Genomic DNA, 25,955 nt, shown 5'->3' with positions numbered 1-25,955 from the left:
TTGTGTAGCTCCAGGCCTGGAGGTTGGTGGCCCTGCCTGTGGCAGGGGGTTGGAGCTCTATGTTCCTTGGGGTCCCTTCCAACCCATGCCATTCTATGATTCTATTATTATTTTGCTTCTTATCTAGCAATGCAACATGCAAGTATAAGGCACAAAATATGTATCCCAGCAGTGTCTGGGGTTTATTCCCCTTAAAATAACAAAAAATCCAGTTAGTTGATGCAAGTACACTGGAATTAAAGTAAGAAGGCACTACAGCCTTCTAATCAATACATCAAAACTGGGAGTTTATTTACCAGGTGGTCACAAGAGATAGCAGCAGATACCAGACTGCTTTAGGAAGTAAAAAGAGAAAAAACACCATTTTAGACCAAAGCTACTACACATAAACTGTACAATACTAGAGAACTGAAACCTGGAGGCACAGCGTTTTGCCTTCCTTTGTTTCCTACATACCAACCCCAAAGACTGATTTTTTACATTTTCTGGACGAACAGAAAAGTCCATTTAACCAGAAATGTCCCAAAGAGTTTTCAAACCCCTTCCTTCTCACTACAAACACGCACAGTCACTGAAGCACTGGAGTAAGAACTCAACCTCCCTCCCAAAAAAGTTACATTGCCTCACATCCTAAAAACATCTACAGAAGTTAGGTATGTGGTACTAGTGAGTCACAAATCCACTTAACTGAAACCCACGGACTCTCCCAGAACTTCAGTTAATCCAGTTGAGCACTGCCAACTCCTTTCCCAACTAGGTCACACTTCTGTGGACCAACTCCCTTCCCTTTCCTATTGCAGCATTTTCTGTAGTAATTACAGAAAACGTTTTCCTGAAATATGCCTATTAGAAGAGTATTTAATCTATTTTCTAGGCTCAGGCAGGAAACAAAGACATTTGGTACCACATAACCCATTGTGCTCCAGGGACAACCAGAAGATAATCTGCAAGCCCAGGGACAGCAAGGCAGCCAAGGGCCCTGACAGAGCGAGCTCCTCCTGCCCTATGTCTCCCTCCTGTCACAACCAGGCAATGCTACAACTGTTATCTCCCTTAGCCCACGCTCTGTTTTTTGTCCAAGCCCCTTTCATCCTGCACTGGACACCACAGATACCTACCAATCTTGCCGTCTTCTCAGAAGAGCTGATATTGGTAAAGGGCCTTTCTTCAAAGAAAGACCATTTTATTCAACTGGAAGTATCCATTAGTCCTGAACTCCACAAGTTTGGAAGGCTATTTCCTTAGAGGCCCCACAAAACTGGACCTAATAATTGCCTTTAAACATGCTCTCCAACAGGCCAGACATCCTCTGGAAAAACCTTTAAACATCCACAATAGATTTCGAAGGCCACTGACTTAAAGAAACCAGATTTCTGTTTCACTTCTTAGAAAGCTGAAGCCCAGTAAGTAAAACACTAACAAAACCAGGGGTGTAGGCTGTTTGAGTTCAAGCTGATGCAAACCCTGCTCCTGCCCTAGCCCAGCTGTCCAGCCAGCACCACAGCACAGTTGCCCACCTCTGCTCTCTCCATGTGCTACAGGTGATTTCTGAAAGACTAAAATATTGCTCAAGTACTTGGATTTTTGGTACTTTTAGTAGAAGCAGTCCATAAGAAGAGACACTTCTGTCTAAGAGTCCTGTGACAGGAGAGTCAGGTACACTGAAGAAAAAGTAGCTGCACTGTCAATGGTCACTCACCCCTCCTAGCAAAGGCAATGCTCTGCCTTAAAAAGTTACAGCAAAAGTTCTCCAGCCCTTCCCCCAAACCAGTCAACTCTGAATAAGTTTTATTACCTCACTATTCCAAGAAGTAGGTTAAAGGTAGCTCCATATTTTAAGAGTAAGGCAGGGATTCAAAAAACTACTGTAAAGGAAATGAAACACAATGTAAACATTTGACTAACAGCTTCTCTTCTGGAATTAGAAACACCTATGGATGCTTCGGTTAATTAATTCCATGTTGTGCTTCACTTCAAGAGAAAGTTGCTCTTGAACCCCCCCCTAAATTCAGGATTCTCTCAATGTGCAGCCCTGTTTTGTCTTCCTATTACAAACCCATAACTATATGTGCAGTCACATGTTTAACATGCTTCAAAAGCCTTACAGTAGTAAGAGCTGAAGTACAATTTAAGCTATCAAGAGTTAAAGTCACGAGATGCTTGCTTCAAGAATCAAGCTGTTAGTTAAGTTTACTCAGATTCAAGCCAATGCAATGAATTGGTTACCTTATCTCAGGGATGCTCCTACACAGATACTTTCTCCCCCCATCACTGACCCCTGTCTTGTGTTCTTAGGGCTCAAGGACAGCCATTACAAAAAGATGATGAGAGCAGCACAGTACCTCACCTTATTCTTGCTGTCTCCTTACTTTTTCCAGGGTGCCAAGCTGAACTGCTACCCAATTATCAAAGGAGTTCAGCTAGAGGCAGGAAGTAGCAACATAGGAACTTCACATTAAATTGATGCATACCTGCCATTCAAAGAAAATAAGCTATAAAAATTCAGGTTCTACTTAGTTTTGTGTAGGTAAACGGGGTGAAATTCACCTGCTTTTCTGTTGTTAAGACAGTTTATAATTAGAAAAACAAAACAAAGCAGAACCATCCTAGAAGTGAGGCAGGGTGGGGGCTTTTAAAAATCCAAAGCACAGCTACGTGGCAGCTGATGAAGTTACTCCAGAGCAATAAAACTCAATCAGTACCAATGAGTGCCAGCAGCTCCACTCCAGACCGCAGCACTGCGGTGACTCCCCAGTACGTGTGCCTCACTGCCCACCCACCTCACACTTCTGCTGGATGCCTCTCTCAGCACCCAGAGCTAGGCTCGAGGCAGCTTTACTGGAAGTAAAGTTACTAAAGAGACACTGGTCTTAAAATTGGGCTAAAGAAACCCCATACAATCCACATTTTACTAAAACTTAGTTTCAAACGGCTTGATAAGTACAGAAATAAAATCCAGTTAAATTCATTCAAATCTTCACTTTCCTGTGGCAATCTCAGAAACTACCACTCTGAGTATAAAACATAGACTGTTAAACTGATCTGGGTGTTCCCATCTTGCTTCCTGCATTTTGGCTGACATCCTATTTTGCCATCACCATGCTGCTTACTGAGTCACTTTTCTTCCAACTGCAGCTTTCTATTTTTACCTAAGCAACAACAGTTTAACCTGCTTCTTTTGGTCTGTTTCTGGCAGGGGGGGGGTCCAAATTCTAGGTCCAGAATTTGTGTTTTGATCAGGGAAACTAGTTTTATTTTCTCTTATCTGGACAAGGAGAGTACTTAAGAAGAAATGGTGTAAACTGAAATGTTTCTTGCTCCACAGAAATCACAAATTGTGAAGTAGGTCAATCATCATGATTTCATCGTCTGCCTTTAGTAGAAGGAAAGCAACACCTGAAAATGTGAAGTTTGAAGCTCATTTGAAACCTCACATCACCAAAAGTTGCAAGAGAACTTGTATATTCCAAAATACAGTTGTTTGTTCCACTGCATCCTGACATGGGTACTGCAATGCCAGCATAAGCTGTAACATTTTCAGTGCTGCAATGTTTAGCATTTTAAATATAAGCCAGCTGGAGGAACACAAGATGCACTTTTTGCTGGTCCCTAAACTTGCTAATCTACAGAACGGGTTACAGACGTTGCTACTTGTCCTGACATGCTGTAATCGGACAGGCACTGAAGGCAAAGAGGACTTGTCTCAGCTAATGCCCTTACTTAAGAGCACAGCAATTTGTGTTTTCCTTTTCATTACATTCTCCTACATGATGATTTTGTTAAATGTGACTACACAAAAACTCTGAAGTTCTATTATAATGAAACCAACACCTGTCAGAAGCAGGCTAATTTCTGAGTTTTCCATTCACTCTTCTCCAGCTATGTACATTTTTCCCCTGGTTAGCTGATGTTCTGTCTAAATTAGATCATGTTTTAACTACGTGACTTGATAAATCTATCTGAATAAAATCACCAATACAATTTCTGATTCTGGAACTCAAGACTTTTTTTTTTCAGCTATTTCTGTTAGTTCATACAAGAAAACAAGGAGGAAACATCTCTCACAATAAGTATGTGTGTAGAACAGACGTCTGTAAGTGGAAGGGAATACAGGGTTTGTACCCAGCCTTCACTCTCACCATCAATACCGTGATTTACCACCCTTGTAAACATGCTGACATAAATTTTGCAGAATTATATTGCAAATAAATTACTGAAATGCTGGTTTACATCCCACCCTAGTTCACAGCAGCAAGCAAGGGCAATGTGGAGGTCAGACCTAGGCTAGCTTCACAGTCACTGCCACCATAATGTGAAACTGCATCCGACATGCTTGGTTTGGGGAGCTGAAGGAGCCGCGTGTCACCCTAGAACAGAAAACACACACACTTAAGCTTACAGAATGTGAAAAAATGTTTCCTAAGGTGTTTTCTAGAAAAGCAATTAAGCACTCACATTGCAAGACAGACTTTCCAATACAAGATTTCTAGCTACATATTCAATCTTTGTTTTTTCGCCCCACATTTCCTTCACTGGTGTTAAAGATGATTGTTTCATCTCTCATCAAGGCTTCCCCAGCGTTTGGAGTGAGGATGATGATGGCTTCTCCAGCCAAGGGAACTGTGTTTGGAGTGAGGATGATGATGGCTGATGACCATCTTCACTATTATTACGCACTAATTCAAGAACCAGCTCAGCAGCAGCTACATGACTGCAGACACACATACTGAAGGCTTTCATCAACTTAACTTTATGTAAGCTGTATATATCACACTGCAGTGGCTCTATAGCTGTTGCTTTCTTTTCAAAGGGAGTTCAGCATCTATCAAGAATGAAAAAACACACACATCTGGCTATGCCTCATCTCTTTCTGAAGGCCTATCATCCATGACAGTGGCAGCACTTGAGTACTGGGAGGTCCAACCCCGTTTGGAAGTCAAGACATCCCTTCCCATTAAACAGGTTGGTGGCAGCTTGGCATTAAATTCCAGCTGTGATGGCATTTTTGTAACACATAAATAAAAATGCATGCCAGAAATTTTATTTGAGTCCTTAAACACAATACAAGTTGGGATGACAGACAGGCATTTCCTCTTTAATTTAACAATGCAGCTTGACAAAGATTCAACTATTTGCAGACTTCTGCAATATTTTATAGAGATTGGTTTAAAGATGGAAAGCAGTAATTCCTGGTAATAAATCACTCAGATGTTACTGGAAAACAACACGAGACTTTAGAACTCCTACAGTAGGTATTTCAATGCTTATGGGAGCTGTCAGAGAGAACAGCCCTCTACTTACAACACACTATGTTTGCAACTGATGCTGACAGGATTTTTGCTAAAGTGTTACTCTGTTTATTCCTCTGTTGCTTATCCTCTTCACAATATAAGCAAGTATCTTTGCAAACAGCATTTATAGTGATGTAGGGTTACACTTGCAAAAAAACCCAACCCCAACAGAAAACCTACTCTGTTTTAATGTTGCTCACTAACACTAAAAGCTAGTTTCTTCAGGTATCACATGCTTTATCTCATCACCTTAAACATTTATTGTGCTTAGAAACTTTGACAATAGCCTTTTCAAGTCTTCTTGTGCCTATTTTCCAGTTAATACTGATAAAATTACATTCCTTGTTGTAAAAGACATGCTAAGTAACCTTCCAGTCTCAACAAGATTTTGAGTGAATGATTTGGAAGAGTCATTAAGGGCCTGAACAAACTAACTCCTGCTGGGGAAGGCCAGCTACACTGAGTACAGGTTCCACTTCCACACTAACCAGTAACCTTCTTCTCTAAACCCACTGGGAGAAAAAGAACAGTCCTGTCATAGGTGCCATTTGCTTCAGATCATGATCAGACCTCTTGAAAATAACCCAGAGTGAATTTGAAAAGTGTAATGTGAAAGCACTGACTCATTTTTGGGTGGAACCAGCAGCGATGCCACAACCACTAGAGTCAGGGAAACCCCTGAATAAAGTACCATGTTGACTTACAGGATCATACATTACAGAAACCCTTCAGTGAGCACTCAGCCTTCAACACAATATCCTTGTCAAAGCAAACCCAGTTCTGTAAGTAGGAAGGCACCCAGCCTTCCTCACAGTCTGGAAACTTCCAACAACCAGTAACCAAACAGCTTCACACTACTGTCAGCTGCCAAACAAGCCCAGCCGATGGTTTCTGACAGCCATGACCTCCAGACTCTGAAATCAGGCATTATTGAGTTTAATAAACTAATTTAAACCCACACAAATCAAACACCCCTGGTAATTCCTCCAGGCTTTAATCTCTTGAAAAGTATTTTTTCTCAATGTACAGAAAGACACAAGACAACTCTTTCTGAAGATTAAGGCACCTCTTGTATGCTGAAGATCTCCCCGAAACTATCTATCACTATCTATTTTTAGTAGATACTGCCGTTTCTCAATTTTACTGTGGTAACAAAAAACCCCAAAACAGTAAGCCAGAGAAGGCTGTGAGGTGGGGGTGGGCATAAGTCTAGATGTTTGGAAGAGGAGGAAAAAAACCCAAAAAAACCTCTCTGACCTAGCCCACTTTTTGGTGAAAGTAGTCTACTCTATTATAAGACTATTTAAAAAAAGCACCGAGGCCTCCCACGTGCATGATTAGTGTGTCATTTCTTCAGGGACACGAATTTTGATCACCATCCTAGATGTGTCACGTTTTCAAAAGGTTTTGGTTTCTTTACTAGCATTGCAAATTCACTAAGAGGACAAAAGAGTTGCTATCAGCACCTCACCTGCACAGCTATACACCCTGTACCCACCGAACCACAACCCCTCTCCCTCAAGTGCACAGAACATTCAATTTCAAATATTCTCTTGCCTTCGAGGATTCTATAAAATCTAAAAAGTTATGAATGATAAGAAAGCCCTGAGAACGCCAACGCTGTTTGCTACCCAGGTCAGATGATATCCCTGTTTCCATTAACCCAAGATCCAGATAGGTGAAAGTTTACTTGCTTTATTTTTAAATTTAAAAAGGCTAAAAAGACCTTGTGGACCAGGTTAAAAGTCTGCAATCACCTGGGCAGCAATGAACTTTTAGTCCTATCCACACCATCAAAATAGTTATTTTACATGTCTAGACCTATTTCACCTGTGCAAATACTGAACAGCTTAATGGATGAAGGGTTTGTTCTTCTGTTTTCACACAATTTGAAGAATTGCCAGGATCTAGCTGAGTGACATCTTGTTAGTTCTGATTTACTTTAAGATTTAAAAAAAACCCCAAACAAACAAAACTCTGGAGCAGCCAGACACAGTTAGGTTTTCCCTCCACACAAACACATATCTTGGAAAGTACCTTTTTAAAAATTGGGCCCACTTCAACACTGAAATTTCACATAACATACTTGTTTGCTTACAAAATTTAAGCGTCTGCTTTCCCTCTCCCCTCCATTCAACAGTCTTGCCAGGCTTGCACTGCAGCTTTGAGAGCGACCAGAAATACCCAGCCACCGAGCATCCCGAGGAACAAAACAAGTTTATGACAGTCTTAGATGCAAGACACTTATCTGAAGTGCCAAAATTAACACTACTAGAGCAAGAAGAATAGTGGTGTATTCATAACGTATCTGTTCAAAACAATTCTCTCTTCTCAAGGGAAAAAGTGAGTTCACGGATGACTGCGCCGCTGCTGGCAGGCAGCAAAGACAGGCAAAAGTCTCCCTGCACAGCACTGACCTCAAGTCACCCATCATCCCTGGCCTCTGCTCCAAGTTTATTGGTTGCACGTGTGTTTTGTAACACCCTGTACTGCGTATTCTTAGAACATACTTTCCAGAGAACCGATGGGACAGGGCTCACCCCTCCACGACCACTTCCAACCCAATCCCAGCAGCAGCATCCTGCTCCTCAAGATAAACCAGCAGTTTTTTTAGAGTAGCAAAAGGTCCAACCTCTACATTTGCATGCCCTGAAATCAGGTGACCCGTGAGTCAAGAGACAGAGCAATAAATTATTAGGAAAACCAAAACACTACACTAAAAATAGTGTACACAAGCAGCACATGAACACCGATTTTCATCCAGTCAGAGCTCCAGGCCCTCCCGACCTTCCTTTGTCTTCCATGCAAAAGCAACTGACATAAGCAAAGAGACACAAACAAATAAAACCCAACTTTAGTGCCTCCTTGATAACTTGCAAATATGTATTTAATCAGAAACACACAGCACAGGAAAAAATGTTGAAATACAGAGAAGCAGAAAAGGTATTAATGTGCAAAGTAAATTTGGAATTGGATGATGTCAAAATTACCTTATTTTAGGGAAAACTGTTCCCAGCTGCCTTCAGCTCAAAAATGCCAAAAAAGTCACTCTCTGCTACACTTCAGCTACTATAGCACAGGTCAGGCAACATTAAGGATTTGCCCTCTTGGCGGGTTTAACAGATTTAATCAATTATTGGGAATGCTGGAACTGAACATCAGCCACCAAAAAAAAAACCAAAAAAACCCAAAAAAAAAAAAAAAAACCAAAAAAAAAAAGGAAAAAAGGGAAAAAAAAAGAGGCCCAGCAAATATTAAGACTCCAAGCACCTGACAGACACTTGGTTTGTCAATTCCAGCAGTTCCTAAAAAGATTGTATTGAAGCTATTTTCTGTTAGAAATAAAGAAAACAGAGTTCCTTACTATAAAATGACAGCAATGTATAATTTTATTGGAGGAGGGCTGGGGGTTTTTTTAAGAGATTACAAAGAAGTGTACAGTCAAAAATATTTTAAGTTTACATATGACTTCACTGGCTATTACTGTAAACAGCTGTTTTTTGCAATCATTTATCTTCAAGAACTAATAAAAACCATATCTCAGATTTTTAGCACAGAACACTTTATTTTTACCATCTGAATTGGTGGCTGATGTTGAAAGGAACAGAATCTGGCATGGGAATCCAGACAACAAGCAACCTGCCCTCTTTATCCCCAGAAAAAAAAAATGCAAATTGGGTTCACTACACCCTCAGTGCTGGGTTGGATCCCTCGCAAACAACACTTAGAGAATTCCTTTCCGCGTGAGTTGGTTTTACTCTTGACTGTGGAAAAACACACTCTAAAATACTAAGATTTTCCTCAAAGATAAATTCTTCCCAGTCCAAGCTGCGATGAAGCTGGAAACACACCCTGCCAGTGGGGACCTCTGACCATGTGAAAACCACCTGGGCTTCAGCTAGCAGATGGCAGTGCCTTATCTGCCTACTGGGGCAGTGCCAGTGGTACCAGCAGGATTTCTCACAGAATTCATCACCAAAACAGAGCATGAAAAAGACAAAGAAAAGATTACGCCTCACCAGCATCCGGCTTTACGAGGAAAGAACTCCTGGTTGGTGTCTAACAGAAAACTATGTTTTCCTGCTGCCTTTTTTGCCTCACAAATCACCATCTTTCATCACAAAAGTTACCTTTTTTTTAAAAAAAAAACCCTTCAAGATCTCCCACAGCTTATCACCATTCCTGTTGTCTCCCACCCACCATCCCAGCAAATTTCCAATTAGCCTCTGATTAGTTTAATCACCGTACTTCCTCAGCCACGCTGTCCTATGGTTGAGAAGAACATACTTGATGCAAAATGATTCTGCTTTCCAGCTTCTCTATTACAGTGCTAAAGGCTTGTTAGCCTGTGGCTGGGAGCACAAGTTTATCTCTCATCAGTATTATCCCTTTGTTTCCTTATAGCCCTCTGTTGGAAGTCATCGATTTCATGTTTGATACCTGCATAAGGTCTGAGGTGTGGATGGTCTTTTGTTCCACGTTTGTGTAATACCCATCAAGAAGCAATACCTGAACCTGCCTCTTAATTTGTAGCAGATGACAAATAATCTTCAGGTAAGAACTCCAGGAATTTATTACCTTTCTCTTTAAAAGTAATATTATAACTTATTTATACACCTGGAGGCTGAAGAATCCCTTGATCCAAGAAGCCAGTCAAACACAGCAATGACATACTCTGGAAATACAGATTTTTGAGACTATAAAGGCTTGGTACACATTCACATGAAGGACTTCACCCTGTAAAGAAGCCACTGCTGTAGTCTACGACCCACAGGCAGAGATGAACCTCACAAAAACAGCAAGAGGGGAAGAAACTACGTGTTCTCAACAGCACTGATACAACAGACTTACAATAGACTCATGCTTTATGAAACGTGACCCACGTTCAGCAAGACACATGGGTCTTGTCCACCACTTTCTCATGGGACTAGATCAAAACATGCCTCAGGCAGCAGCCTTCCCTCCAGTAGTTTCTGTGCCACGAAGTCTAGACCACAACACTACTCCTTCAGGTATCCTACCCTAAAAAGACATATCAAATCTTCTATTTTCAATTTAACTACAGAAACTACAGATTAACCGTGCTATAGAAGAAATCCAGTACTCAGAGTCCTTCAGCAGCCAATGGCAAACACCTTAGCAAAAAGAGCACGGACAAAGTAGGGCTGCAGTGGCATGTCTCCAGAACACTCTCCTGGTCTTCAACAACTGAACCAAAGAAGGTCTTACCCTGTCCAGTGGCAAACAGCTTCAACCCCCTCCACACCTCTGGCGTTCTACAGCAACATCGCCCTACTCCCACCAAGGAAGACAAAGGTCTGGCTGTAAATGCAAGTCAGATGAAAGAGCACAACCACCCACAAGCTCCAGATTCTTCCCTGCTCCTCTGTGCCATGCCCAGGCCAATTACATTGAGCTTCCAACCTCCTCCACCTCCCCCCTATCCCTCCTTGCAATGCTATTCTAGTTCCAGTAGGTAATTTTCATGTTAAGTTAAATGAAAAGGATTCAGATAGATCTGCTCAGAGTATAAACTTTCATATTTAAATTAATGCTTTAACTGACAAGGATTTTAAAGTATACAGTACTTCAGACATCTTTTAGAAAGATCTTATAGGAACTAAAATACACAAGGCCTCTAGGAATTCATATCCACATTCTTAGTTTACTTTTTCTCTTCCAGCTGGTCTGCTTTGCCTTTTAAAATTTATTTGAAAGTCGTAAACCCAACAAGTTATCTTCAGTTTCATAAACTTTGCTAAAACTGGAGAGAAAAAAAGTGTTAGTTGCTATGGCAGCAGTGAGGAGTCTCTGGGTCAGGATGCAGAGAACTTCTCTTGTTCTGTCTGATCATTTGCATCAGAAGTTCAGCCATCTGTTATTAACTATTCAACAAGAGTCCTGCTTGTTAGAACTGGTGCTTCCTATTTAAGTTAGCAGAATCTAACTACCCACCTTCACCCTGTTTGTAGAGCTCCTAATGAATGTGGAAACTCATCCAAGGGCTCGGTTATCTCTCAGGTAGGATGACCACCATTACTTAACCTTGGCTAATGTTCTCCTTTCTCAACAAGGAAAAAAGAAACACTTATACAGACACCATCACCTGAAAGCAGCAGCTTTATTGCTAGAGATATCAACTTGAAAAGAATTTCATTGGACAGTAGATGAAAGCCAGGCTACATCCTTCCCATTTAAGCATACTCCATTACATGCTATACTCCCAGGTTCCATGGCATCCCTCCATCCTCTAAATCCCATCTTCTCAATATTGCAGAAAAGAGTTTTGCGGTTTTATTTCAGAGTAACTACTGTGTGTTATCAGCAAGGAAATACTGCCTTGTGTTCTCTGAGCGAATCAGAAATACATTCATCCACTAGCTGTCTACACTAAGAAAACAAAAACTTGGTTCTCACATTTCCAAGCTTAGAATGAGTAAAAAAAAAAATCTTTTACACTATCTTGACTTTGCTATCTTCATTCAAATCTGTATGACCTAAAGCAAAATACTCTGACTCTAGTCCTAGGAAAGCAGGACAGTCCTGATGCTCCTCATGCTCTCAGAAGAAAGTGGGAGGCTATACAATGACAAAGGGGGAACAGCATGACTTTCTTCTACTGTTCCTAATTACTAAGAGCAGCAAGTAAGAGGCCTTCAGCAGCAAGTCCTTGTTTCAGTCTTACACCTTAAACACTGCATCAGTTATGTTAAGAGCACTTTGTTCACAGGTATGGCCAGTAAAGCTCAGCTCCCCTGAACTTACCAAATGGAAGAAAATTTGAAAAGTATTAATGTGGGAATATGGAAAGAGAGTTGCAGAGCATCAGAAGGCTAATTCACACATCCAAATAACAAGACAGTATTTTCCAGGCTAGCATTTCATGTGGATGACAACATGACCTGCACCCTATTATACACACTACCAATCTCAGTGTGTCAAGACCTGGTGCAGAGACAGGCTAAGATGCCTTCTCAGATTCTGCTAAGATGAGGGATTTGGTAGATACAGCCACACACATGCATAGGGCTGGATCCAACAATGCAGTGCTGCATTAGAGACCCAGAGACACTCTATGGAAACAAGAACTCTGTTTTCTGGTTCCAATGAGAACGGTGCAACTGAATAGACTAGAAGCATCTGAACAGGTTTTTCTTCCAGCATGTTCAGAAGTCGCCTCAATTACAGGTATTCAACGTCACAAGCGAAAGCTTGGTCGATTACACCCAGGGCAGCTTTCTGACTATCAACCCATGTCAACTCTCCAAAGACTTGATTCAGCTCCAAAGCAGCTACATGAATGCTGATGGCATACCTAAGCCAAAGATAAATAGTCACACTGGGGAAGAACTGCTAAGCATATTTTCTACCTACGTGTGAGCCACTGAGCTGCCTTTTCTCTTTTCCCTGAACAAGACAATGAGAAACAAACCAAACAATGCAAATGCATTGTTAATAATGAAGTTTTTAAACAATACTCACAAGGAGAAGAGATAGAAACACTCAAGGATTTTATTTTAATGGACAACACATTAAACATTAGATACGTAGTATGCAGGTTAAGAAGGAGCTGATGCTCTTACAACTTTATTACAATATAATGTCAGAAATCACACCTACAAGCTGGAAACTTCTGTAGCACTGCAGCTAGTTCTGTTCTAGCAGTCAGGGAACTTAAAGCACACAGAAAAAAGCACAGGACTTGTTAAGAAGTGTCCTCAAGTGAGGAATGTAGATTAAGAATTCCATTTTTTATCTGAAATAAAAAGACAAAACAAAAAGCTCAGAGCAAACTATTTTCATGATATGAAAATCATATGAAACCTCTTCTACTGCAGTTTCTTTCTGTATTCTTATCTTTGTGCTTTCCTACTTCATCTCTCGAAACTTTGATGTTACAACCTGTTCATTGTCATCTAAGTGGTGGGTAATTTGTCTTGTGGAATTTTGTCAGAACACGTCTGACCACCCAAAATCCTCCTCCTAGCTAGCGAGGCTACCTCCAGCTTCAGTTGGTTTCTGTCAGTATTTGCAGTCCAGGTATAGAGAGTGGGGTGGAGGGGAAGGAGTAAGGCTAGCAGACCAAAGGCAGAGGCCATACTTCTTCATCAGAAATGCAAGGAGCTCTGAAAGAACGGAGATGAAATTCATGATGGTGGAGCAGCATGAAGCTCCTCGGGTAATTTTTCCAATGCTATTAACCTTCCTCTACAAGGCCTGCCCTGAAGTGGTTAAACAGTAACCTGCAAAAGTAAAAAAGTTACAAAAGAGACAATACACGCTTCTCATTTAAAAAAAAAAAAATCTGGGAGAACAGCCAGGCCCATAAATTTGTTTTTAAGCTTTATTTGGGAGGATAAATGAGGACATTACAACTCTCAAGCTGTGTAAAAGACTGCTCATTTTAAAATGGACACCAGAGCTTACTACGGAATTTTGAATGCATAAAACAAAAGAACGTTTTTGATAGTTTTAGAATTGACCTGTGCCACACTGCACAATTCAGCTATTTACAAGTTTCCACGCTGCAAGTCATGTTATTAAGCTTTAATAGTCTTCTGGTACTCAAAAGAATAAAACATCACACAGGGTCAAAATTTAAAGGCTTAGAATCTCAGCCAAGAATTTAGTTTGCCTCTCTCTCCTAAAACATGGTCATTTTCTACATAACAAAATTGCAGACATTAAATTCACACATTTAAAAGTTAATATATGCAATTATGAAATTTCACTTTGTCCTCTCAAAAATTCCTTACTACTTTATAAAGCAACACTTCAGTGATTCCAAAAAAAAAAAATAGTATTCCCACACAAACCATGAAAGTACACCAGTGGAATTGTTCCCCCTCCTGTATCAGGAGGTGAACATCTCACATCAGCATGCTCCCTTAAGCTAGAGCTCTGGTACCTTTCAAAGAAATAGACCCAGGAAGAAAATATTTGCAAGTACTTGGTCAGAACAACATTTGCATTTTTAGAGAACAAGTTTGCATAAAAAGGAATGCATAACCTTCAATTCAGCATTGCGTTCAATATACTATTTAATTAGCCTTAAACACAGCATACAGTTGAGCAACCAGTAGGCTGCTAATTAAAAATACGTATTTTTAGTTGCCCCCCAAAGCTGACACATTTGCATCAGTTTCATTTGCCCCAAGACAAACAAGTAGTGGCAGAGGGCTGATAATGCTTTCATGCATTGTTTCTAGCAGAAATCAAAATACCATAATAGTTTCCTCCTGCTGGAGAGAGAAAAAAAAAAAAGAAAGAGAGAAACTTGACCTACATAACAAGGCACAGAAGAAACTCAGTTAAGCTTCAGGGTGTTTTTTGGGAGGGGGAGAGGTTGGGTTTTTTTTCCTCCATAACAATGAAGAGTCAAGCAGTTACATATGGCTACACTAACTACAACTGTTGGCAGGATTGACATTTAACTACATGTCTCACTTTTGAGGCTTTAAAAATATCCCCGTCCTGTCCCAGGCCATTTAACAATGCCCGGACAACGTAATGAATTACAAGAGTTAATTTTTAGGCTGCCCATTACTTTCCTTTAAAGAGAGGCTGAAAGAAAAAGACCCCACAAAAATCCCTCCTTGCCTACGCTGGGTATAGGGAAGGAGAGGCAGAACATATGGTGAAGCTGTTTGTTTTTTTAAAAGGAACTATTTCCAGACTAAGCACAGCACACTCCTTCAGCTCAGCCGGAGAGGCAAACTTTTGTATAGACGGGTTTTAAATCTCCCTTCACAGAAAAACCCCAACAAAATCGCAGACTACGTGTACAGTTACACAGCTTGAGCCCGTTTCGAGCCCGGGAAGAGCGTCCGGCCCGGTGCTACCGGCCCCCAAGCGTCCCCACCGCCGCTCCTTCCCGCACCCTCCTCCCGGAGCCCCCGAACCCTTCTCTAAAGTATATCCTCGGCCACATAACCCGAGGACACCCCGAGCCTGGGGAGCGGGCGCCGCAGCCGGGTCCCGCACCAGGCCGCCCGGCGCAGCCAGCCAAGCCCGGGGGGGGGAGCGGGCGCAGCCGGGGGGGGGGGCCCGGTTCCCCGCCGGTACACACCTTCTCCGCGCGGCCCTGTGCTCCCGCAGCGAGCCCCGCCGGCGCGCCGGCGCGGGTGGGTGCCCACGGCATCTTCCACAAAGGAGGCAGAGTAGGGGCGCGCATAGCAACAGGGCCGGGCGCCGATTGGCCCCGCCGGGCGAGCGCCGGCCTCCTCGGCGGCCCGGCCCGGCCTCCCCCCGCCCCCGGCCCGCTCCACCGCCCTGCCGGGGCAGGTGAACGGGGCGGCGGGGGGAGAGAAAAACCGCAGCAGCAGAAGCCACTACAGTCTGTACTGAAGCGTTACTGGTAACGTTACCGAGCGCTACCGCCACGCGTGCCGCTGCCCACGGAACCGGCTGCGCGGAAATGCCGGCACGCGTGGGAGGGCGAGGAGTGCCGGGCAGCGCGACCGCCCGCCGGGCCGGGGCACCCACGCCGGGCTCCTCCGGGAGCCCTGACCCCCACGCACTGACACCTGGTCCCGATTCCCGCCCGGACGGGGGGCGGGTTTAAAGCCGCCGAAGTGCGGAGTCGGCCTCTGCCGGCAGCCCAGGGGGGTATATCGCGACCCGCCCCGGCAAAGCACTGAGGTTCGGAACAGCCCCCCTGTATCCGTACGCTGGCACCACACGCTTAATGCTCACAGACTGACCCAGCCCCGAGCAGCGGTGTACGTGAGGTGATGAATATTTACATCTGGAGTGGAAAAAGACACATCCCGGCCTCCCCAGCCAGCACAAGCCCGCGTCCCGCCGCACTTTTTCCACTGCTCCGGCCACTGGAGCGGCTCCGCTGCCTCATCCCTCTAACCCACCCTTGCAGCGTGCGCACCGGGGAGGAAAACCCCGTCACTACCTCTCCTTGCATTACTGCAGCCCTGAATTAAGCCCATCCGCTGAGCTCCCCACTTCAGGGGTTTTTTACAACTTCTTCATTTTTTTAGTGAGCGCTTTTTGGGCCTAATTTATTTATTGCAAAAGATTAGTCTCAAAACTGCTTGTATTACTCTTGGTGCAGTCTAAACAACATGTTTTCTGCAGTAAACAGTTTCATCCAGTCCTTACCTGTCTACAAGAACCAAAGTCAGATGTTGTTCCTCTTATTAACCTAATCAGCACATTAAAACAAATCTTACTCTCAGCCTGACCACGTCACCAAACGCCCAGTAATTAGATGCCACAAAGCTACAGGATGTCTAGATCAAACTAGTCTTTGTGACAACATTCAACATCCAGTAGCACTCACTAACGCACTTAAGAGCATAGAACACATGGTACTTGCTTCGCAGGACGACTCTTCCCCACACACATTGTATACAGCAGTCTCATTTAGCTGCAGTTATGAGCAAACACAGCTTATGCCAGACTTTTAAGTAGACGTTTTGTCCGAGGAAGATTGTACACCCTTTAGTGGCCCATTTAAAGATCATAGATTCAGAGATTCAGAGAGTGCCTTACAGGAAGTTATATGCAACATACAGTTTCATTAGTCACTGGCATTCAACCTTCCTGTGTGTTTTATCTCAGTTTGCTTTCCAGTATTTTTCTTTCATGGAACATTTACTTCTTCAAAAACACCGTAGTTTACATAGTTGTCTGAAAAAGCAGTTTCAAGGATTTCTTAATCAAGCAACCACCTTGCCTTTGAAAAAAGTACTCAGATAATATTTTACAAAAGTTATTTAATGTCTACAGGTGGAATGAGAGGGGTGGGAGGGATATTTATCCATTTGTTAAACATGATACGTTCAGAACTTTTGCTAACAAGAGGCAGAAGCAACAAGCCTCACTCAATTCCCACAGGGCTGGCAGGAACAGTACTCAAGAGCCACCAGTTGTTTTTACAGGCTGACTAGCCATGTTTCAGTGGGGAGCAGCTGCCTCTAGAAGACGCACGTAACTACCCACCATAAGGCTCCTGAACAGTCTTCCCACATTGGGCTACTGGAGAGCAGCCACAAAGATCCTTTTCACTCCTGATATTCTTCAAACACAGTAAAAGTAGGACAGCATGTTGACACTTGAGCTTTTAAGCTTCCTGTCCTAAGCTAGCCACAGATATACATGGCTGAGCCCTGTACATATTTGTGGAAGAACACCCCAGAAAGGGATGCATCTGGCCAAACGAAATGCTAAATTTAGAAATTACAGTATTAGAAATGCCACCAAACAAAACCAACCTTGAAGCATTATACTTATCAGTTTGGTCTTACATTCTTCCACGAATTCTCAAAGCAGATGTAACAGACATTGCTAGTGTGACAGAACATAAAAGAATACAGTAGCATAGAGGTATACACAGGACTTCACCCTAAGCCACATATTCCACCATCATAAAGTAGCCACACTTAAAATATTACTAAAACCCCTGCAGTTTTAATATTGTGCAAAATGACTAGCAATAAACAAGATAAACAGGCTGGTTTAACCCACCTTCTGTCACAAACAGAGTAACACTTATTAAAAAATGTGAGGTCACGATAAGAATGGCTTTTATGCCAACACAAACCTTAGGAATAAGCAGTTCTACACATTTCACAAAGCAGGGAATCACAGCTGAGTGTGGTTCATCTCAGTATCAAGCCAACTACACATCAGTTCAGCAGCACTTGCCAGTAGACTTAATTGGCATCATCCCTACATTACAAAAACTGCCCCAACTTCAGCTCTAGAAGGCCAAAGCACGGATGTCTAGTAATGAGCTAGTTGAGAAAAACACACTCTAGTTGGTATACCAGTCCTGCCTTGTGCAGGAAAAGCAAGGTATGTGCGTGACCCCTGAGAAGCAAAGCGCAAGTGACTTCATAGCACCTCACATTTACAAAGCCTAGTTGCAGAGACAAGCTAAAAACAAAAGCACATTTCCATCATCACATCCCTGGCTTGAAGCAATCATTTTGCATTGAGTTATTAATTTGCAGAATATAAAAACACTAAGTACTTAGCCAGTATTCATCACAGATATTTACTATTGCTCCTAACCACGCTCACTGCCCCTCCAAGTCTGCAGTCAGTTTTCCAACAAATTTACTCATACTTTCAGGCAGGTCACAAGCTGACCTGCCTGAAAGTGAGTTTGAGCTATGGTTTGTTTCACTTACATTGTTGGGCTAATGCCCTGGCAGGAAACCAAGGAGAACAAACCCAGAACTGCTTCCCACCACTCTGAAAAAAGTATGTTTGCCACAGCAGCTCTTCCTGCACCTCTCTTAACCCTCAGAGGAAACCACCACCCACTGTAACACCACCCCACCACCTCCCACCATCATAATGGCTATACTGAGGATACAGGATTAATACTCACCATCCTCAACTCTGCTGAGGTTCTCCCTCTACTCTGCCCTCCCCCATTATATGTAACAACAAGATGACGCTTGCACAGCACCCTAAGAAAGAAACTTTATTTCTTGCAGCACAGAGAAGTGCATAACATGTCCTGAATATCCCAAAGGCTCATCATTGGGCAAAAGGAATCCCTGCATGCACAGCACCTTGAAGAGGTTAACCTAGAGTAGCAGTCATCTGCCTGTAGTCTCACTAAAGAAGTTCACAACACAGAATGGACTTACTTACCAACCCGGTTCCCAGGATCTTAACGGAAAAATTAATAATCACCAACTTCACAGGATACACAATGTAAAACAGATGACATGGCACACGTACAACAACAGACTCCTTATTTCAGATACACTCCCTTTTTTAGTATACCTCAGAAGAAAATCCAACTTGTCGTTCCCTAGGAACAAAAAGTCATAGTTTGCAATGGGTTTGGAAAACACACTCATCACTGCTAAGACATAAGTGTAAGTGCCCCGTGGTTACCAGGCACTACATACCTGCACAGAAAGGCTGGATCAATGTGTATGGGAGGAGCCAAAGAACTCCTCCTACTGGTCTTAAAGAAACAAAGCTGTCCAGAAGACTTCTCAGTAAAGCTGTCCTGTTCACCTCTATTCGTAAGTGGGGTTCTACCACTCAGAACATCCAGAGACAGATCATTAGCCTACCTTCCCGGTGTGTTCATCTGCCTCCATTGATTCACACACAGCTCCTGTCTCCAAGCTATGAGAACATCCTCACACTATCCCATTACATCTTTGCATTTTGAGTCAACACAATCTAGTAATACCATCCCAGATAGCAACTTTAAATAGCTTGGGTCCCAAAGCTAACGTTAACAGTTAAGGCAACAACCACTAGCAAAAAGAACTAGTCAGGCCCATTTATCAAGGAAGAACATATATCAATACAAGTATCAACACTGGATTTGGTCAGAACTCCACTCAATCATTAAGAATAGCTGGAGAATTTCTATTACTGTCCTACAACTCAAAATTGTACTGCTAACACGTAACCTTCATAAAAATATCTCTTCCAATCTTGGGGACAGTTATGCATGCAGATCAAGAGTAACTGCACGTGGGTAGTCATCCCACCCCATGCACCTGACAAGCAGAAAAAGAAACAGGTAACACATGGGAAGTCTTCTAAAGTCCACAAGTTTTTGTATTCAGTAGCATAGAAGTAACCTTGAAATCTCTCATGCACTTCAAAAACGACTTAAACAATGAAAAACTGGCTTCTAACCATTAAATACAAATTACCTGCAAAGACTGACCGATTTACTACCACCCTGACTGACAAGGATGTGATATACCTTCAAAAAATCTAAACAACTGTTTACCAGGCATCTCACTTCAGAATAGAGAGAAAAAAATTCTAGCTGTAACTACAAGTACAACCCAAGACCTCACTGACTACAAGAGCAGCAAGTAACTGCTGGACTGTTACCCTAAACTTGCTGAAGATAGGAAAAAAGGCTCGGGCTATTTCACCACCATTTAACACTTGCTATTGGTAGACATTTGTCTAAATGACAAAAGAAGCATTTTGTAAAAAGTGAAGTAGACAGAGCAAGTTCTTCTAACAAATTTCATATAGCTGGTTTGTTCCCTTTTCACAGAAGATTTCTAATTTTAATAAGCAGAATTTCATTTGGCAACAAACTCCCATCTCTCATGAGAATCTGTATTTATAAATGTTAGCTTATTTTTAAAAAAACATTTAGAAGCTAGCAGACCTCAGATCCAATAATAGTTTCAACACTGTCCTAAGTCCAATCTAATACGCCCAGGGATCTGATCTGGCATGCCAGAGTTTCTCACTTGAGCAAGTAAAGAATACAGTCGGAAGGGTCAGCTATAGCCCAAGCCCATGGGCTTGGCATACCCACAAGCCCCAAAATATCCACCTAAATGCCACTCCAGCAGCATCTGTTTTAGCAACAAGAGCCCCTCTGAAGGCAACGAATATGGACAACACCAAACAAACAAAAACAAAACAGCAAAGTTGGTACTAGTATGGCTAGTTCTCTCTGAGGAACAGGAACATAGTGAAGAACTCTCTAAAAAGCACTCTTCCCACCCAAGAGCTGCTTCTACAAGGGGAGGCCTTGCCTCACGCTTGGCATCTAGGTACACTTGTTGCAAAACAAGTAGGAAAACTTTAACATAATGCAGGTATTTCAAACCAAAACTTGCAATTCTCCAATTCTCCAAATGAATATCCTTAATTTCTTTAAAAAAAAAAATTCTTTGAAGTTAAATTTCTGTAGTAAAAACTTAATAGAAGAACAGACATTCCCATTTCTTGGGTGCAAGGACAGAGCTGCATTGAAAGCATGAAGACTCCACTCTCAATTTAAAAAGAAAAAAAAAAACAGGCTTATGTTCCTTTTCACTTATCCTCATCTGCTGCATCTACACATTACGTGTTACCAGGACAAATCTGCTCTCCCAAAGATTAGGGCTAGATGGCTTCATGCCTTTAAATAGAACCTGAATGCCATATCCTGACCACCTGTCAGTTTGGTTAGGTTTTTTATCCTAAACAGTTTTAGGTTTGCTTTTTCTTAAGGAATAAGCTGTCCTGATTTGAAAGTGATCCAGGTCGGAAAAGCAGATACCCCCCACCCTTTCCTGGCTGTCAGAGCCAGCCTCCCTCACACACAGCCTCCCGCACGTGCCGCTGTGCCGGGCAGCGTGTGTGCCAGCACGGCTTCCTCCTGGCCCAGGGAGCCGCGTCACCTCCAGCTCATTACCACCCAAACCTGCACTTACCTGTGGCAACCAAGCCCGGAAGCATTGCCCAAACACTTTTGGAGTGACAGCTCCACTAAGCAGGAAGCACCTCATTTCCAGTTTATTACTTTGTTTACTGGCTACACCGCTCTACCATGGAAAAGTTTAAGTGCTTCGTGACATTTTACTGAGAAGACATTATAAAATTAAAGCACCTGTGTCACAGTGTAATGTAGGACACTAAAATACCACTCATCCTTTCTCAAAAGATATTTTCACTTCCTGATCTGCATACTCTGGAGTACTTTATCTTTGCTAAAAAGAGTGTAGTAAGGCATAAAACTAAGTCTTGTTTTTAAAAACAAGGACCTTCTCCAGATGTCCTCACTTAACTAGCTCCACAACTCCTAGGCACACTGGTTCATCCCACTTTCCCCCAATCCCATGCCTCCCCATCCTTCCCATAAGAATTTGAAGAAAAGCAATCAACTGTTTGTCTTTGATAATCTCTCCTCCAGCTTTTCTCAGATACCCCCAGAAATCCTTCAGCTATGCCAGACTTTTGTTAGTTTCTACACAGAGAACACAGCAGAGGAATAAGCAAAGCAAGGTAATAAAAAGTAAGAAAAGAGGAGAATAAGGTGATAAAAACCAGCCAGCATGCATTTAAAGACAAACAAGCCTGTCTTCCTCCTTTAACTGATCATTCAGGCAGTGAGGGGGAGGGAGGAGGAAGGAGCAGTAACTCTGAGCCATTTAGACTACAGTAAGACTTTTGAAGTCTTGTAACATTCCCACACTAAAACACAACTGCACTGTAGATTCAGCTAAACCACAAGATTTTTTCCAGTTGTGCACGAAGTGTACTCTAAGAGTACAAAACAAGCCTTCCGAGTTTGGCAGCAAGTTATCACCCTGACATTATGCAATGTTTTCATTAACTCAGATGGTGAAACAGTGTGTTTATACAGTTTATGAACAAAGCTGAACTGGAAGAGTTTGCAAGCACTCAGCTGCGAAGTCGAGTTCTGTCTTCCAAACTCAATAAACTGGCGAAGTGATCAGAAGTCATTAGAACAAAGTTCAATAGAAGCAAGAGCAAAGCTCTGTACTTCAGAAAGGAAAGAGCGGTCCAAACACACAACGTGAAGCAGCTGACTAGGCAGCTGTACTGCAGAAACTAAATCATGAGGGTATCATGGATCAAAGCTAGGTAAGCTGATACGCTGGCACTGCTGAGAAGGAAAAACAACAGAACTCAAACACTGTATGTGAGAATGGGAGATAAACCATTCTCCTCAGTGGCACTCGTGAAGCCTCAGCTGGGGCAACGTGACCGCTGTATTTTATGGTTCAACACGTGATTTTTACCTCTCCTGTGCTGCCATTCCTGAAGTCAAGCAGCAGCAGCAGCCATCAGTATTTTAGTTACTGCATTCTCTAGACCCAGTATAGAGGTAGTGAAGGGAATGTGCTTAGAGCAGCCACTGCCCTTCCACACTTACACCCCACCTGATGGTTACGAGCATCACACAGGATGTGAGACACGTCCTGGGAAGGCTCTGCACCTTTCCATGGCAAGGAATTTAAGCCCGTATTTTTCACCTGCGCTTTCAAACTGCTCTTCTCACTTGCAAAACCGCTCCATAGATTTGCTGTACAACACTCCACATTCCATCTGAACCATATTGCTCTCATACATCACATCTTCATATCTGCAATTTCCAAACCTTCCTTATTATAAAGGGCAGTAAGTACCTTAGGGCCAAATTTCCCTTTCTTCGTTTCCTCTTAAATTACTCTACAACATTTCCCACTGATAAAAATATGGTCACATTTTGACATCCCCTTTTTTCTGCTGTACCACACATTTTTGCTGGCAATAACAAGAATCTTACTGGCATGACAAAGGCTAAACCATACCTTTTTCCAACATGCCTGTGCATTACAATCTTTAAGTATGATTTTTAAGCTTAACTCTAACCACAAGAGCTACATCTGTCTGCACCAAATGGATTCCAATATAATTATTTCTAAGAATGAGAGTCTTTTTAAGTCAGTTTGTCTATGCTTCACCTGGTGTGTGGATTTGCAATCCTTTCAGGATTTGGAGGGTCTGTAGAGGAGCGAAGACTGTGGCAAGCCGAGGGGTCTGCTTCACCCGTCCTTCGCTATTAGTCTGCGAGGACTGGAAGCAGGTGACTGCACACTTGACTGCCTGTGTCCTGCGGTGCAGCTGCTATGCAGAGAGCAGCACATGTAAACATTTGCATGATTCGTGCCTCCTAAGAGTGTCTCTGGGCCGCGTGTGGCATTTAGGCAGCGCTTTCACAACCTTTTTGTGCATGGTATTGCTCTGCTATATTAGCACACAGTTAAGCCAGTGGTATCTACTAAACTGGCTGGAGACAGTCGCCAGTGTTTGGCAAGATCCATGACTTATTTCAAGATTTTTGTGATTGACTTTAAATAATTTCAACACATTATTTCTAAAGGGTTTCACCAGGTTTGTGATTGATGTTTGACAATGGATAGGATTCTCCATTTATTAACTGTCAGCTTAGAGGAAAAAAGAACCTAACGAACCAACCAGGACTCAACAGCCTAATAACTTGTTTCTTTCTAAACTGGGTTCCCTCTATACCAGAATAGTTAAAAAAATGACAGCTTATCATACAACAACTGTTTCCAATGTTCTTTTTCTGCCTAAAAAATGAAAAGAATAGACAAAGGTCATATAGAGGTTTTGAACTGCTACAGCTTAACATTTAAAGCTGACTTGGGTTTTACCTATTTATTTCTAAATTTTATTTCACCTTGACAGTAAACAGTTTTCAGACTTCAGGGGCTGGTAGAAGAGATTCCAAAAACAATCTGCCTTGCTGCAATCGATCTGGTGAAGGTTTAAGCCATTAAGAAACCCCAAGGAAAGCAAAAAGGAAAGCCCATTTCAAAAGCCTAGTACTTAAAACCCATTAATTTATGCATATGTTTACAATAATTTCTGTACTATCTGTGCCATTGTCACGCCACATAATCCTTACAGCACACACATACAAGAAATCCACCTAAGAGTGGTCATTTATGCAGTACTGCTATTAGCGAACATGTCATTACAAGCCTAATTAAGATGTGTATGTCATGTAAGTGTTAGTATTTAATACACAGATATCTAAACTGTATTAAAGTGTTTTATCAAAACACCACAGTGATTATAATACAAAAAGAATGTGTTTTTTTAAAACCGAAAGCAACCAGGTAAACAATAGAATCATCACAATTTAAGAAGCCCAGGTATTGAAGCGATTTTTCTTTTAATTAACACTCTGAATCCTACGATGAGCACTCATAAGATTTGCTAAAAAAAAATAACCCTGCTCTAACTAACAGGGATCAATAATCACTGTTCGTGTGGATCAAAACAGAAGTCATGACATATTCTCAACTCTAGGGGCATCAGCAGCTGTTGCTGTACCGCAAAGGGCTGAAGTGTTATAAACATATACGTAGACAGTCGACTTTATTTTTCTGTAAAACCGGATGTCAGTAATCCAGATAAGACAGTAACCAAGGAATCGAGAAAAATTAAGTGTTTGTGGATGCTTGTTATATACATCTCCTTTGAAACCGGAGCAAAACCCACTGCCAGGTTATAAAACACCGAGAATGGAAGTTAATGGTTATTTTCAGGGTGCTTTCCGCTGCGTTCTGGCATTTTTGGGCATGTGCTGGCATTGTCCGTCGATGCCCCTTTTGCCTTTGACCGACTCTCACCTCAGCACTGCAGCTCTGTGCTAACAACCCGAGTGTATCTGACACGGAAAACGCATCATTCCCACAGCAAAAGCAGCTCGCTACGGCGTTCCTCTCCTCCCGACCCGAGCAAGACAATGGAAAGCCGAAGGGCAGGCAGGACGCGGGCTGTTAATCCCTTGGAGGGTACCTTCACGCTACCGCTAGCGTTTCCCGAATTGAACCCGCGTACCTGGCTTCCCTCCCATCCCCCAAAACGACAGGGGAGGGGATAAGGAAATAGAGCGATACCACCGAAACAAAACACCAGCCTACTTCGATTCCTTCGAGCAACAACCCCACCGCCCCACCACCCCCCTCCCCAAAAAAATAAAAGAAAAAAGGATAAGTCAATAAACCATTTACCTCGTTCCGGCTTCATCTTCTCCGATTCCTCAGAGAGGTCTGAAGGGAGCTGAAGTGCTCTGCTGCTCTCCCCGGGAAGACTGGCTGTCGCTGCCTCCAGCTAGCGATAGTAATTATTTCTCGCGTGTAAAAACAATAAGCCGGAGGCCGGCCGCGCCGCCGGGAGCTGGCCCGACCCCGCCGTCAGCAGCTGGGCCCGCCGGCAGGCGGGCTGGGGGCGGCCGGCCGGGGGAGACGGAGCGCCGTCGGCCTCTCCCCGCGCCCGGCCAGGGTGTCCTTCCGTGACACGGCGCCGAGCGGGGCTATTTATAACCTGCCGGGGAAAAAATCCCACAACAACAGACCTCGGCTCACCCCCAGCCGCGCCGGCTCTGAG

At 42.8% G+C, this 25,955-nt stretch overlaps 1 protein-coding gene across 1 annotated transcript in view; it reads right to left on the bottom strand.

The window, feature by feature from the left end:
- ATOSA (atos homolog A) overlaps nt 1-25,715 on the bottom strand; it is a 46,259-nt gene extending 20,544 nt beyond the window's left edge. The window contains exon 1 of the mRNA XM_084267981.1: nt 25,580-25,715. Coding sequence (XP_084124107.1) covers nt 25,580-25,595 — 16 coding nt within the window. The 5' untranslated portion in view covers nt 25,596-25,715. The remainder of the gene's footprint in view (nt 1-25,579) is intronic.
- Between the last annotated feature and the right edge of the window lie 240 nt (nt 25,716-25,955).

Source organism: Gallinula chloropus, assembly GCF_964237585.1.
Source record: "Gallinula chloropus genome assembly, chromosome: 9".
Taxonomy (NCBI): Eukaryota; Metazoa; Chordata; class Aves; order Gruiformes; family Rallidae; genus Gallinula; species Gallinula chloropus.
This window is presented reverse-complemented; position numbering and strand designations above follow the sequence as displayed.